This window comes from Pygocentrus nattereri, chromosome 5 (assembly GCF_015220715.1).
Source record: "Pygocentrus nattereri isolate fPygNat1 chromosome 5, fPygNat1.pri, whole genome shotgun sequence".
NCBI classification, from domain to species: Eukaryota; Metazoa; Chordata; class Actinopteri; order Characiformes; family Serrasalmidae; genus Pygocentrus; species Pygocentrus nattereri.
Genome location: NC_051215.1, coordinates 5,156,671 through 5,171,597, shown reverse-complemented (window position 1 = coordinate 5,171,597; position 14,927 = coordinate 5,156,671). Strand labels below are relative to the sequence as shown.

Genomic DNA, 14,927 nt, shown 5'->3' with positions numbered 1-14,927 from the left:
AAGCACGTAGAACACAGGGAGGTGATGGAGGTAGAAGCTGACATTTGGTTGATATAGGCATTGAGATCAGTGCTGGCAGTATAGTGCACATCGGTGAAGGCTTTGTCCTTTCATGAAATGAAGATAACGAGACTTTTGATAATCTGAATAAAATGACAACAATCTCGAAAATGAAAAACCGTCCGCAGTGGCAGTGCCTCGACTTCAATCGACTTCAATGTCTGTCTCGTTTTTCACACGCGAGTCACACCATTTAAAAAAACACTATTTTGGGACCATTTTAGGTGCTAAAGTAAGCCTATTTTGTAGGTTAACAGTGAGTGTGTGTGTACATGCACTCAATAATCTGATCATAATCAGATTCCTGTAGTAATCTGAATGTTCAAATGGTCATGTAAACAGCACACTACGATTTCTTTGATGGGAATAAGGTCTAGAAATCTGATTAAGAAATCCGATAAAGAGGCTGGGTTTTAGCTCAGTGCATGCGGACTCTTACTCTGATTTCTTTCGGATTTCTCAGTCTGTGCATATGCGGTACCGGAAATGAGCAAGTAGCGTCGCCACGAGTTGCAGAAAAAACACTTTTGGAGCGTTTGAAACCAAACAGGTGCTCGACAAAATGAATTTAAATTCTCTTCATCTTCTAGATGTATGTATGTTCATAGATTCAGGTAAAGTGGAGCGAAGTTTTAAAAAAAAAAAAAAAAAAAGTCCATAAATAAGTTTACGTCATGTCTTCTTCTCTGAGTTTATTGGTTGGTTGCAAAATAGAAATCTAATTACTGCCTGACTTATGTAAACCTGGCGATTCCCCATTATCTGATTCCTCAAATGCATGTAAACACGTTGATCGGATCACGGACGTATTAGTAAGTACATGTAAAGGCACTCACTGACAAATTATTTTGAGATGTCCCTTCAACTTTTAAGAACCAGATTGCACAACTGAGCTAAATTTGAAATATTTTGATTGTGCAATGTAATTGAAAACAAATGTAGAACAAGGTATGAACCCACTGCTCCTGTAAAATTACGTCGCATTAGCAGCCGTTTGAAAAGACGTGGTGGTGCTTCCTGTGTCTCAGACGAAGCTCGAGCTAGCCTTCATCCTCCCAGCTTGGTAGCACTGTGTAAAGAGCGAGACCTGGTGGGTGGGTGGGAAATAGCCATGACTAAATTTTGGGGAACAGTTGGATTAAAATATAGACCGGAAACAAACCGTATCATTCCAGAATGTCACATCAGCCGTGTAGAATCCTCCCTAAATAGTGTGACTGTGTTGTGTTGAAACACAAAGATCAGACTGAAGTGATGCCCAACATTTCAAAGGGTGCTTATCATGGAAAAATGACTTTTCTCACTTTTTTGAAACAAGACTTTGATGTAAACATTGCTAAAACTGCAAAACAGAGCGTTCACTTCTCACTCAATACAGGCCACATATCGCTGCTGTCGGAACAAAACCTTGTATCTCCATTTTACTCGTTTTTCAGTTTTTGACATAATTTGAAAGTGAGTGTTGTCCTTTACATTGTTTGTGAATTTCATGATGAATGGACCAAAAGAAACAACCCAAAATGACTTGGGAAAAATTCTGGTTCCATTGACTTCCATTCAATGTACGGAATTTTTTTCCTTCTCTTGTAAAGTTACCATTTTGGAGGTGCAAGGTTTAAGCTTGTGAAAACAGCCTGTCACATTTGCATGTATCCTCCTATCCAGCCTACAGATGTTTAGCCCCACCCATTCACAGAGAATTGTGGTTGGGATAGTGTAGTGGTTAACACCTCTGCCTTCTACACTGTAGATTGGGGTTCAATCCCCACCTGGGCAAACACCCTACACTATACCAATGAGAGTCCTTGGGCAAGACTCCTAACACCACCTTGGCCTCCCTGTGTAAAATGATCAAATTGTAAGTCGCTCTGGATAAGAGCGTCAGCCAAATGCTGTAAAAAAAAAAATGTAAATGTAGAATTCAGGAGCGTTTCAGTGTTCAGGACTGCTTTCTGAATGAGCCAATCAAAACAAAGGTCATTTACATATGTCAGTCCTATAGGTAGAGTAAGAGAAACTGCGTGTTTAACTGTAAGAGCTAAAAGGAGGATCAATCATGACTGATTTTGGCACACAAGGGTTAACTTGAATCAGAACAGGGGGCAAAAAAAGCTAAATTGAGACCTCCCTGCTTATTAGACTGCATGAACTGTTGTAGATCATGAGTGGACTTTGATCCAGTTTATCCTGAGGTACAAAAATAATGAATAAATAAAGCAGTAATGATATTAAAGCTGTATACGAAGAAACCGAATGCCTTAGCGTAAAGAAGCTGATGTGTTGAGGTCATCAAGTTTTTATCAGTGTCCGTCCTGAACTCGGCTAGGTGGTCATCTATTCGTGTCCCACTTGATGATGAAAGCTGCGTTTCAGCGCCAGAACATATTTCTGTGAGAATCCCGGGACATTTTGTTTCATTGACTTCTTTCCCCTCCAGGTCAGGCTTTTCTTGTCCGGCGCTTACGCAGATCGCTGGAGTTTATTTAGCTAGTCTCTTGATCTGTTGCTCCGTCTTTGCTGCACAAGTATGTGTGCGTTTGTGTTTGCACACTGACCGCTACACCGACAGACTTTAAATAGCTGCCGTGAGAAAGAGCTACAGTGCAGTCTGCGTTCTCAGCTCGTACAGGAATAAATGCTCTTACTTGCTGCCAGTGTGACACAAAATAGAAGTTTAAGTAGCATTTTAGTAAGATGTATATTTTGTTGGGTGTGTTTGGCATTAAGAATCTCCATTAAATTAGCCATTACTTGGAATAACTTTCGCTATCCTCGACCATTCCTACGGTGCCAGTCAGAAGCTTCTACTTAGCTACTCATAGCAGTGCTGTCCTTTATTCCCACTGCTTTCCACTTTTTATGATAATAGTAGACAAGCCTGTTTGGATCCCCTCTTTCTAACAGCTTGATTGGCTTAAATGCATTACCAGTTACGGACATTCCACTGATTAAGTCTTAACGAGGCACATGTGGTAATTAGCAATAAACATTCAGATTTAATAAATCTAATTTTCACTAATGTTCTAAGTGACAGCTCCTTATTTGGGCCATTTAAAAAAAAGTTTTTGTTTTTTTTAAAGAAATATTTGCACACAGACCTCAACTGCACTATTTCTGTTTGTCTTGGAAACAAATTTCAAGCATTAAATATAAGCCTTCAGATTAAAATGTCTTTAGGATTATGAAAAACAGAAATGTAATCATGTTTATGAAAGCGTTTGATTTATAACTGTACAACAGAGGTCTTTAATCCACATTCCGGTCCTGGATTTCAGAATCCCTAGTAGGTATGACAGGAGGAAGCTGATCACTTATGTCAGCACTGATTACTACCAGTGCTTATGGTTACAGTCCAGTTTATATAAACATACAAATATAACTTGCTGCCAAAACCAAACTAGTTTTTAACTTAATCTGGCTACATTTGAAAATGCTTGTTGCTCAAAATAAGTGGCCTAAAAAGACTTGTAAAAAAAAAAAGCCTGGTTCCGTTGACTCATATTAAATGTAAAGTATGGGTAAAGTTGCGCAACACTTTATTTGGATAGTCCACTTTAGATGTTTTGTAAATACTTAATTTACTTTCAAGTTACATTCAAAGAAATATCTATCAAATTTCACTGTAATTTCTTTAAACCGTCTCTACGCCTGACCTTACCCTCAACCCAAAATCTAAACCCAATCCTCACCCTGCTCCGAACCCTAACCCTGGTCCAAATCCGAACCGCACGGTTTAAAATCCATTGAGTTTCAACAGTTTGTTAACAGTTTGAACATCTGTAGATAATCTATAGGGGACTATAATGGACTATCCAAATAAAGTGAGACCGAAAGTTGTCTTTGGCTTGCAGCCCTAGTTACGGCATAAACTGCAACTAGGGTGAGCGATGTGGCAAAAATATCCGATGATACCTTAAAATATTTTCACAACATATCATATGTAGCACCATACACCAATACACATACTGCACTCATAGGGCCACATTTAAAAGCCAACTTTAAAAAGTTCAGTTAAACAGAGAGTAATTATTCTCTCTTTGTTAAAACCCCTTCTTTAAATGCTGCGATATGCCATAATGCTCAGACCAACATATTCTTATCACAATAACAAAGTTTATTACGATAACAAGACAACATCGTCATATTAGCCACGGCTACTCCGGCATGTAATTCACTTTTTTTTTTTTGGCATTTTTTTCCCCCCATATTAAATAGTTTTTTGCAAACATTGAATCAAACATATCATCATAATTAGACTTTTTCCATAGCTTTTTTAATACGGCATCGCTCTTTTGCTGGATTGAATTTCATCCATTCTGACTTGTCGTGAAACGCTGTGGTACATGTTGTCTGTGGTGAAAACCAGGTTATATTTTAGCCATATCCCCCCCAAAGTCCTCACTGTACCAGATTATCTGTAGCGCAGGCTGACAGACACTCTCTGCACACCCACAGCTTACTTTCATAATGACTGCAAAACGTACACACGCGAACACATGTGTTATATATATATATATATATATATATATATATATATAAAATCTTCCCACTGAAGTGCAGATCTCAGAGGAGACCTTGCAGCTCTAACCACTGGCCCAGTTGCGGTGGGTACTGCTGGCTGCTAGTGGTCTCAGTGTGCTTTTAATGTTTTCCTGAGTGCAGACGAAATAAAAAGCATAAGCAAAAAGCAAAAAAAGCAAAAGTTTGTACGCCCTCAAATGACTTATTTTGTTGATTTTGTCCAAGTGAAGTTATACAGCATCTACAGAGATTGTGTACATTTTAATGCACAATTCCTGTTTATTTGCTGAATTTAAATGATAAAATGTGGTCTGTTGAAAAAAAAAAAAAGGGGAAAATTTTAAATTGTAAGTCTTACTTTTTATATTTTTCCAATCTGTTAAACTCTGCAAACACTTTAAAACAAGCTGCCAGCTTAAACTTGCGTTATGTTTGTAGAGGATATTTAAACTCATTTTCAATTAGAAAATCAACAAAACCTCTGATTTGACCGTTGCATACAACTGTATACAGTTACATACCCCACCAGTGACCTTACACAGCACAAATCTGTCGCTTAACTAAGACGTGATCAGCTGCTCGTTTCCAAACTGCCCAGATAATCCCTTATCAGATTACCTGATTAACTAAAACTAACATCTATTGGGATATTCATATGTTTGTATAGCCGCGTCGGTCATCTCGAGAGGTGTGTTGGTCATCTCATTTATGTTCAGACTGACCTGGAGAACTTATCTCTGACCTACATGTTCTGGGTCTCTTTTTGCAGCTCTGTGTTTGTGCCGTGCCGTGAAATGACCGAAGTGATGATCAGCGGTACTCAGATGGAGGACATGCGGCTCAGCCCCAGCAAAGACTGCCTGCCCTTCCAGGTACTGTGTGACCTCTGATCCACATTACAGCAGCACAAAAATAACAAAAACACTCAACGACTCTGAGCTTTTAGGCTTCAGAGCTTTTAAGAAACAGCTCAGTGCTTTCAAGGCTCAGTCATCCTGAGAAGCCCTGGGCCATCGTTTCCAGTGTGGGCTTCCTTTCAGAACAGCTTTGCTTTCAGCTTTTCCAAAATAAGGTCAAAATAGCTCCTCTGATTTAAAAGAAACTGCAGATGTAGCTTTTTTTTTTTTGCTGTTTTGTTTTTTGTGCTCTAAATTTAGGTTGCAAATTAGACATGTTGGGCATCAGGCAGAGTTTTTTTTTTTTTTGTATTTTCAAGGCTTGTGACTGCAGATACTGTGTGATTTGTATGTGTGCTTCATTTGAGTTTGTGTGCCTATTAAGGATGAGCAAATGTCAGGTTAAATACAGGTTAAAACTAAACATAGATCATTGATTTATTCAATTCACATAGCTATGACAACTAAATCATACAATTTTTTAAAGTGTTATTGTTAATGTGTACGGTAGGCCTTCTTTGTGGCATTCACTCAGTGGGTATTATTCTCAAGGACTCTTATGGTGGGGTCAATCTGTTATTGAGTGTGTTTACATCTGATCAAAATCAGATCTTTGTAGTTACCAGATAATTCAACTGGTCATGTAAACACCCCGATCTAGAAGTCCGATTTAAGAAATCCGATAAAGAGTCTGGATTTTAGCTCTGCGATCAGATTTCTCTGTGCATGTAACTCTTACTCTGATTTCTTTCGGATTTCTCAGTCAGCGCATATTGAGAACAGACGGTGGGACCAGAAATAGGCAAGCAGCAAAGCCGAAATCTGATCACTGCCCGAGTCTTGTAGACCCGGAGTTTCACATCATCTGATTAATCAAGGGTATATAAACACGATCAGTTTACTGACAAAATCTGATTTTCTGCAGTTTTCAGGTTATTAAGTGCATGTAAACGCACTCATTGTTGAGGTCGAGGACTCATATTGTGGCATTCACTCAGTATTTAGGCTTATTTGACATAAACTGCGCCTCGTTTTTGCGGTCAGTGAGGGTAGCCGGTCGCAACACAAACACAGCTTGTGTCCAAATATTTGTTGGCCGAGCTTCTAGCCAGTGAGGATTAAGCGTCATAAAACCGTCTCTCAGCTTGTGCAGCTGGGTGCAACTGCGCCGACCAGGCTCTGAAAAAGGCACATTAGAAGCACATAGTTCATATATTACGACATGCTGATGGCGCTGATGCAAGTCGGACAGGTTAAGTCGAACAAGCCTATTGTTGGGCCCAAGGACTTTAATTGTGCCATTTTCTTGTTGATCGTTGTGCCCAAGGACTCTTACTGTGGCTCTTACTGAACCCTCTTCACTCACGTGTGCATTTTCAAATTTTATTTATTTATTTTTTCACCATTTATTGGCAAATGTTGTGTTGGTTGCTGATATATTGTGCACCCATAATAATAATAATAATAATAATAATAATAATAAATGAACATGCTTGTCATTCATTGAGCAGGCCTGAATCTTTGTAGTAGCCTAGTAACGTGTAATAAGTTAAACTTATTAGTCCCACAACGGGGAACTTTCACCTCCACATTTAAGCCATCCGTGAGGTGAAACACCACATACACACTAGTGAGCGCACACACACACACACTAGGGGGCGGTGAGAACACTTGCCCAGAGCAGTGGGCAGCCCTATCCACGGTGCCTGGGGAGCAGTTTTGGGTTGGGTGTCTTGCTCAAGGACACCTCAGTCATGGACTTAACTTAACTTAACTTAACTTAACTATGAGGTCTCAATCTCGCTTTTTTGCCCCCTTGTTCTGATCCAAGTTAACCCTTGTGTACCAAAATCATATACAGCAAATTTACATGATTAAATTTACATATGAATATGTCAGCATACACCGGGTGAGAATGAAGCCAGCTTAAAATGAGTCCTGTCGCATGAAAAAACTTGGTATGGACGTAGTTGGAATGTGTGCGTACGCTTGTTTATAGCTTTATTATAACATATAACATTAGCAAGCAGCTAATTAGCCAAAAGCCTGATGTACAGTTCAGTTATTTCTGTTTTTCTGTGACAGTTTGAAAACTCTGAGGTTTGGGCTCTTCTGCTTCTTTGCGAGCGGCCCTTGCTCATAACTCATTAGCATATTACCCAGACTGCTCTTTAACTTATCTTTAACAGACTGCTTTTCCATCTCTGAGTGGTCCTGGGGAAGAATGCGGAGAGGCTGGGTGGCCTGTACTTCCAACTGAGCTCCTCTGGGAGTTTTTCTTTTTTCTTTTTTTTTAGTCCTCCGCTCCCTCGTTCCTTTTCAGCCCTTGCTTCATTCCAGGGGTTTGTTTTGCTAACCCCTCCGCAATAGATTCTGCTGGGCCGAGATACGCAAACAAGAATATTTCAGGCTCTCGACGCAGAGCTATTTAAAGACGCAGACTGTGTGTGTGTTCTGTCCCTTTTATTGCTGCTGAACTGAGATTGCTGGACAGGCCTGAAAGGACGGATCTAAGGAAATGAAAATGTCGTACAGTTTTGGTAAAGTTCACAGCTGTTTCTCGTTGGATGTGGATTTGTTAAGATAAATAAGCTCTTCTGTGAATTCCTTTTGCGATTAGTCCTGTCAGCACTGCAGTCTAGTCTGAAGTAGTAGGTGTACTTGAACTAGCACATGCGGCTCTTTTACTGCCCTGTTGTGGCTCCACAGCTGAATCAGATCAGTAGGTAATAATAAAATAATCCTCCTCTACAGTAGAATAAAGCTCTGCTGATCCTTCAACACAGTTTAGCAGTAAATGGTCTTAAACGCTGGAGTTAATGTAGAACTGCTGATTCACCCTTTAACCCTGAAGATTGGTGCACAGACTGCTGGTCACCATAGCAACACAGACAATCTTGCCTACCTAGTAGCTACTGAAAAGGCAAAGAGAGAGATTTAAGTTGAACATCGATGATTTGGAGACGAATGGACTGATTTGCGTTTATAGTCAGTGCGGCTGGTTTCCTGATTCCTGATGAAACTGTCAAAGACTGAAAAGTCGCAAGACTAAAGTCAGTTTCTCATTCGACAGCTAATTGTCCGAATTGTACCGTTCCACCTTAAATGGTGCAGCAGTTATATTCTGGCACATCAGGCACCATTTAAGGTGGAACGGGAAAATTTGAACAACAAGCTGGCGAATTGACAAGCGACTTCAGCCACGTAAAAAGTCCAGTGTTGTTGAGACGTTTTACAAGAAACTGTTCCACTGTTGGGGAAAAGTTTCCTGCTGGAGATGCGAGAAAAGTGGCTTCAGCTGAGCTGGGTAAGGCTGTGTTTTCGTTTATATTTGTTGTTAATATCCTATACTAGGACATTAACTCATACTGTGACATATTTACAGCAAAGGACATTTATGGACATAAAATGTTGTGGCTCCTAAGGTGGTTTGAGGGCAAAATGGCCCTTCTTAACATTTGAGTTGCTGTCTCCTGAACTAGCAGTTAACAAGACCAGACTGAATGACCATTAAGTAGAATTTACTCATTTTCAGGAGATATTTATGAACAGTTTTGATAAATAAAGTAATAGCCTTGCATAAGGAAGGAAGGGGGGGGGGGGGTCCTAACAACCACCTGGAAGACCTGGTAGACACCAAAACTGCCCCCATCAGATAAACAGCACTTTCATCTTTGAGAGAGAGGAGAAAATCAAACTGCTTCAGATCTGAAAACATCCACATCCGTCCTTCCACTGGGAGAAGACCACTGAGCTGTGGGTCTGAAAGGATGTGTAGTTGTCAAGAAGAACCTCACTGAGAAAAGGAGACGGACACGTCAAACAAAGAAGCTGAACATAGGACTGACCACCCCAGAGTCCAGACCTCAACACCACTGATTCTGTTTGATTACTTCAGAAAATCATCCACCAGCTTCTAAGACTGAACTTTGGAGGTGTGGAAAAATATCCCTGCAGATTTCTTTGAAAATCTGAAAGTGAGAGTTAAAAATAACGTATTTATTGTATAAACAATGCATACATTGAGATTTCATCTCAATTAGTTGGGCAGTTTGACAGTGAGAGGAAGAGCTTTATTCTCTATGGCTGCTCAGAATTTGCTTTGAGTGTAAATTCAACAGTTATTCTAAGAACTTCAGCTTCAGTGATGGTGACAGTCAAATGTGTGTTGTGGTGCACTGTTGAGTGAGTGCATGTAAATCCTAGCGGTTTCGTAACGGATACACGGCGCAGATCTGCACGTCACACAGACTACAGACTGTTTATCATCTGCCGTCTTTGTTAGCGGAGTTCATTCTTCTTATGCCGTTTTGTTTTTTAATTATGTGTCATATCTCACACAAACACTGTGTCCTTGGTGGGCTCTATTTTTGGACGTCCTCCTGCAGTCTTCCTTTCCAGCCTCATGCCTCCTTGCAGCTTTTAGCCGCTAACACCACAGCTGCGTCTGTGCCTCTGAGTCTGTTTGGGGGATTTGGATTTATCAGCTTTTACTGCTCACTGTGCCAGACTGACACACACTGCTGCTGCTGCGCTCTCTCTCTCTCTCTCTCTCTCTCTCTCTCTCTCTCTCTCTCTCTCTCTCTCTCTCTCTCTCTCTCTCTCTCTCTCTCTCTCTCTCTCTCTCTCATTATTTCTTTCCCTTTCTCTCTCTCTTCTACCCCATCCCTCTCTCCCTTTCTGTCTCTCCCTCTTTACATCTTTCCCCCTCTCTTTCTCTCCCCCCTCCCATTTAGGCCTCTCTCCCAGACTCTATTATCACTTTACTTTCTCTTCGTTCTCTGTCACTGAAACATGCAGAGCTAAAAATATTCAGCTTTATCCACGTCTCAGGCAAAACAGGGCAAAACGGAGACGGGCTGTTGGACAATATTCTGTTCAGAGACAGACAAAAAGAGAAAGAGTGAAAGGATGTGGTCATCAGTGCCTTGAATGCTATTTGTGCCACACCTGGTCTGAAGTGAGGCCTCTCTCTCTCTCTCTCTCTCTCTCTCTCTCTCTCTCTCTCTCTCTCTCTCTCTCTTTTACACACACACACAAATGCAGCCTCATTACTTGTTCTATTAAACGGCTCATGTAACTAAACGTCATGTAAAATCTGACTAACTGCCCTTTATGTAGTACAAAAGCCAAACATTATACGGTCACACACAGCACAAAATCTGACAGCCTGGCGCCGCCTTGCTGTACTGTTTTCAATCATACATCACTGTTCAAAAGTTTGGAATCACTGTTTTCACCAATGTGAAAGTGTCTTTGTTGCAGATTTGTGTGTAGAATCATTCTGAACCTCACAGGACTCTGATCATTAGTAGGACGCTGGGCAGCTCTACATAAACAAATGATTCAAGTTCAGATGCGTCCAGAATGACGAACAGAGCTGTAAAAGATTCTATAATAACTGAGAAATTAGTTATTAGTGTCCAGAATTCATCATATTTCAAAAGTGAAGGTCAAATACCAAAGCAATCAACTTCAGAAACATATAAACACATAATAGCAGTATAGTTTTCATTTTTTTGTGACCATCTGTTCACAGAATTCTTAAAATATTCAATAAAATATCTAAACATTTGCTAATAATTGCTATATTTAAATCCACACTGTATAATTATTAATAAAGGTCACCTAATCTTAAATAGGCTACGTTTACACAGCAGGTAAAAGTGGCCCGAATCTGATCTTTTTCTTCATATGTGACACAGATGTGTGTCTGTGTGTCCGTGTGAACAGAGAAACACATTGAATCTGACATTTTCAATTCCGATTTGAAATGCATATGTGGAACTGAAATCCGATCCGTATCCGATCAGTGGCAATGCGACTCAGTCTGAACAGTCAGATCGGAATTCACGCGACTTTTACGTCAGTCCAGCTCAGCATTTGTCATAATTTCGCACTGCTGAGACTCAAACATTTCGGCTGATGTTTCTGTATCAAAAGATTGGAAAAGACTCGTCACAGCTGCTCAGAGGCCGAACGCGTCTGGAGGAACCAGAGGTCGCAGCGTCAAAGAACAGTTTAAAGAATCCGAGGACACGAACCAAAGAAGTGACTCTGTCTGAATAACATGCCCTTTAACGGTGAACTCGAGCACCTTCTGGGTGATGAGCCCAGCCGTCAACCACTGGAACTTCATAATAGCTCCTGTGATGCTGGCGAAGACGAACCTGAAGCTCTGGGAGCGACTGGCGTTCGCTGGCCGTCCTGACTGTTCACCTCTGGGCGAGCCTCCTTGTGAAGTATTGCTCTTTTGCGCATGCGGGTCGGTTTAGAAGCTGATCTGTTCAGACCGATGTCGCATACAGATCACATTTGAAAGGTAACCTGAACAGCCAAACAAAACAATTGGATTTGGTGAGAAAACCAGATTCGGGCTACTTTTGTTTTTAGGTATGATGATGCCTTAACTTTGACAATGTTTTCTCGTACAGTATCTGAAACCACACAAGCAAGTGTGTTTGGGATTATTTATCAACTAGACTCAGTCTAGTCATGCAGTTAGCATATTCTTTTAGAGTTTAGAACCATTGGTCTCTGTGTTTGCACACTGTGAAATTAGACCTCTGCATTTAACCCATCCGTGCAGTGAAACACCCACATACATGCACCCTAGTGAACACACACACTAGGGGGCAGCGAGCACACTTGCCCGCAGCAGTGGGCAGCCCTATCCACAGCGCTCAGGGAGCAATTGGGGGTTAGGTGCCTTGCTCAAGGGTACTTCACTCATGGACTGTCAGCTGAGGGGATCGAACCGGCGACCTTCCGGTCACAGGGCTGGTTCCCTAACCTCCAGCCCATGACTGCCCCCACTTGTTGGCTACATTAGCCTCATAGCAAACCTCAGACACCAAACGTGTCTTGCTGAAGTATTTGTGGAAGAATCAGACCCAAACAAATAAAATAAACCTCTTTCTTGCCTCTTCCCTCCAGATCTTTCCAGATCCTTCGGATTTCGAGCGATGCTGCAAACTGAAGGACCGCCTGCCGTCCATCGTGGTGGAGCCCACGGACGGAGAGGTTGAGAGCGGAGAGCTGCGCTGGCCTCCAGAGGAGTTCATCGTCAGCGAGGAGGATGAGGATGAGGACGAAGAGGAAGAGGAAGAGAGCAATGGGAAGGCACAGATGGGACAAGTGCAGAATTCTCAGCACTAGAAAGGACTGAAGTGACTTTTTTCCCCATGCAAATACACACACATCCTGGTTTGTATTCATCTGAAATCTCAAAGGATCATTTCAAAAGTCCTGGTCGCCTCCTTTCCACCCTGATCTAAAACCTGGTGCTAAATTGAAGGACAAACAAGCGCTCCTACTTTGAGATGAGAAATGAATATGGCCCATTTGCTCACTAAACATGACGAAACCCACATTGCATGTTTCCTCAGAACCTCAATATGTACCCCCAGATCCCCCATTGTTTACATACTGACAAACCTTCTTGTTCGTCTCTGTTCTCAACTCATAAATACGTGTACAGCTCTGCATATGCATATAAGTGCAGGTGACTGAGGAGGCCTTTGGTTCCTGATCTTTAGTAGACTTTTATGTCTAATCCTGTCGTTTGCTGGTCTCTCAGAACCAGAGAAACCAAGAAAGCTAAGTTCGGCCCACCTGCGATTCAATGGATTCATTGGAACCAGTTTTTTTTTTTGTTGTTGTTGTTTTTTGTTTTTCTTTTCTTCATTGGTTGAAGTGTTATGATGCTGGCTAGATTGGGTCTAGCATTGATGGCCTGTAGAATGTCATGAATTTCAGACAAGCGAAAGAAAGTATGAATGCTAGAAAGATGAGCACTGGTGGGATCGTTCAATCTGAGTTTGCGTCACTTGAAAGCCAATTGGAATGTTTTATAGAGGGCATATTTACATATGCATGTTTAGAATCGAAGCTATAGATTATGTTGGATCAATCATTTCGGTCATTTTACTGAGACTGGGCCAGCCTAGCCTCGGCCAGATATGATATGATGATGAGAATTCACATCTGGGGATAACTTGTTAAAATTTTGGTGGGACGAAATCTACCACAAAGAAGATACGTCCTCTCTCAAAACACATCAGGCTCTTCTTTAATGTCCAATATGCGAAACCAGCTAGCTGGGAAATGCTACTGGTGGCTACTTAAACCACTTTGTCCTGCCTGGAATGTGTCCTCTACACTCCTGTCTTCATACTGTCTTCATTGACGTTTTAGCCAGGCTAACTTACTTTCATCAACTTACTGCAGGCTTGGTGTTCGACGGACAGTGTTGACCAGTGCACCTTTGGCCAGCACTTTGATATCCACCTTCACAAGGTCTTTAATTGGTTTAGAATCTTCAAACTCAGTTTGTTCCCACCCACATTTGGCCCCAAAGCTCTCCTCGTTGTCCCCAGATGCTATCCCACTCCTATTCTCGCTGTCCTTTTTCCTTCCTTTGGAACTATTTCATTCTCCATCTAATACTGTATGTAAATAGTATTTGTACGCCGACATAATCTATTTCACTGTGAATATCCACAAATTATTGTGTGTCTTTGTACATACCAGGTTTCTTGTCCGGTAGCGGTTGAGTGGCGGTTCAATTGGACACACGGAGATAAATAATCAAATTAATGCCGTTCTTTCATCCAAACGCTTCCTTTTCTTCACGGTCATTTCTTTACGGGAGGTCATACTGAGACGTTAGCTGACCTGTATTTCGCCAGACATTGATTTGAGTCTTCCTGCTTCCACTGGGGTGTCAGGAGGGGGTTATTTTATGCACACTGAGAACCTACCTGGCCCGGCCTTTCTTTTTTCCTCAAGCCATCCTTGTCCCGCAGTGGAAAGGTCCTGAAGGGTCACCTTGGCACTGAGAGCACCTTGTATATTGACACATTGAGACGGGACATCTAGCCTTTTTTTGCATTTTTGTTTCTTTGTTTTTGTTTTTCTACGTCCTGACTGTATAGAGGCTTTCGTGTAAGTCATCCGTCTGTGTATGTGGGAGTGTATGTGTGTGTTTTAAGGCAGAGGGTCTCCTCTCCTTCGCGTGAACCACCTGTAGATTTGTTCGCTCTGTATTTGTGTACAGCTCAGGGAGAATAGCTGCCATTTATTTTTTTTTCTGTTTTCTTTTGATTTTTTTTTTTTTTTTTGGGGTCTTGATTTTTCTCGTTACCACTTCTCTGTAACAGACAGAGGCTGTAAATAAACATTTTGAACGTGATTTACAAATCAGTGTCACTGGTGCTTTGTGTGTGTGTGTGTGGGGGGAGGACTTCACAGTGCCCGGCAAAAGTTTGGGCGCACCTGATCGAATGTACGTTTTTCATGATCATAAAGACGTTTCACTTTTGCTTAAATGGTTGAAATTTGCTCAAAGACGACTTCAGATAATGAGGGTGTAACATTACAGCATCAGTACAGTAAATTTAATGAAATGTTTTCTCAGTTCTGATAAACATGACCTAAAATTGTCATACC

At 41.3% G+C, this 14,927-nt stretch overlaps 1 protein-coding gene across 1 annotated transcript in view; it reads left to right on the top strand.

The window, feature by feature from the left end:
- lbh (LBH regulator of WNT signaling pathway) overlaps nucleotides 1–14,678 on the top strand; it is a 28,094-nt gene extending 13,416 nt beyond the window's left edge. The window contains exons 2-3 of the mRNA XM_017720992.2: nucleotides 5,351–5,453; nucleotides 12,414–14,678. Coding sequence (XP_017576481.1) covers nucleotides 5,351–5,453; nucleotides 12,414–12,635 — 325 coding nt within the window. The 3' untranslated portion in view covers nucleotides 12,636–14,678. The remainder of the gene's footprint in view (nucleotides 1–5,350; nucleotides 5,454–12,413) is intronic.
- Nucleotides 14,679–14,927: the final 249 nt, after the last annotated feature.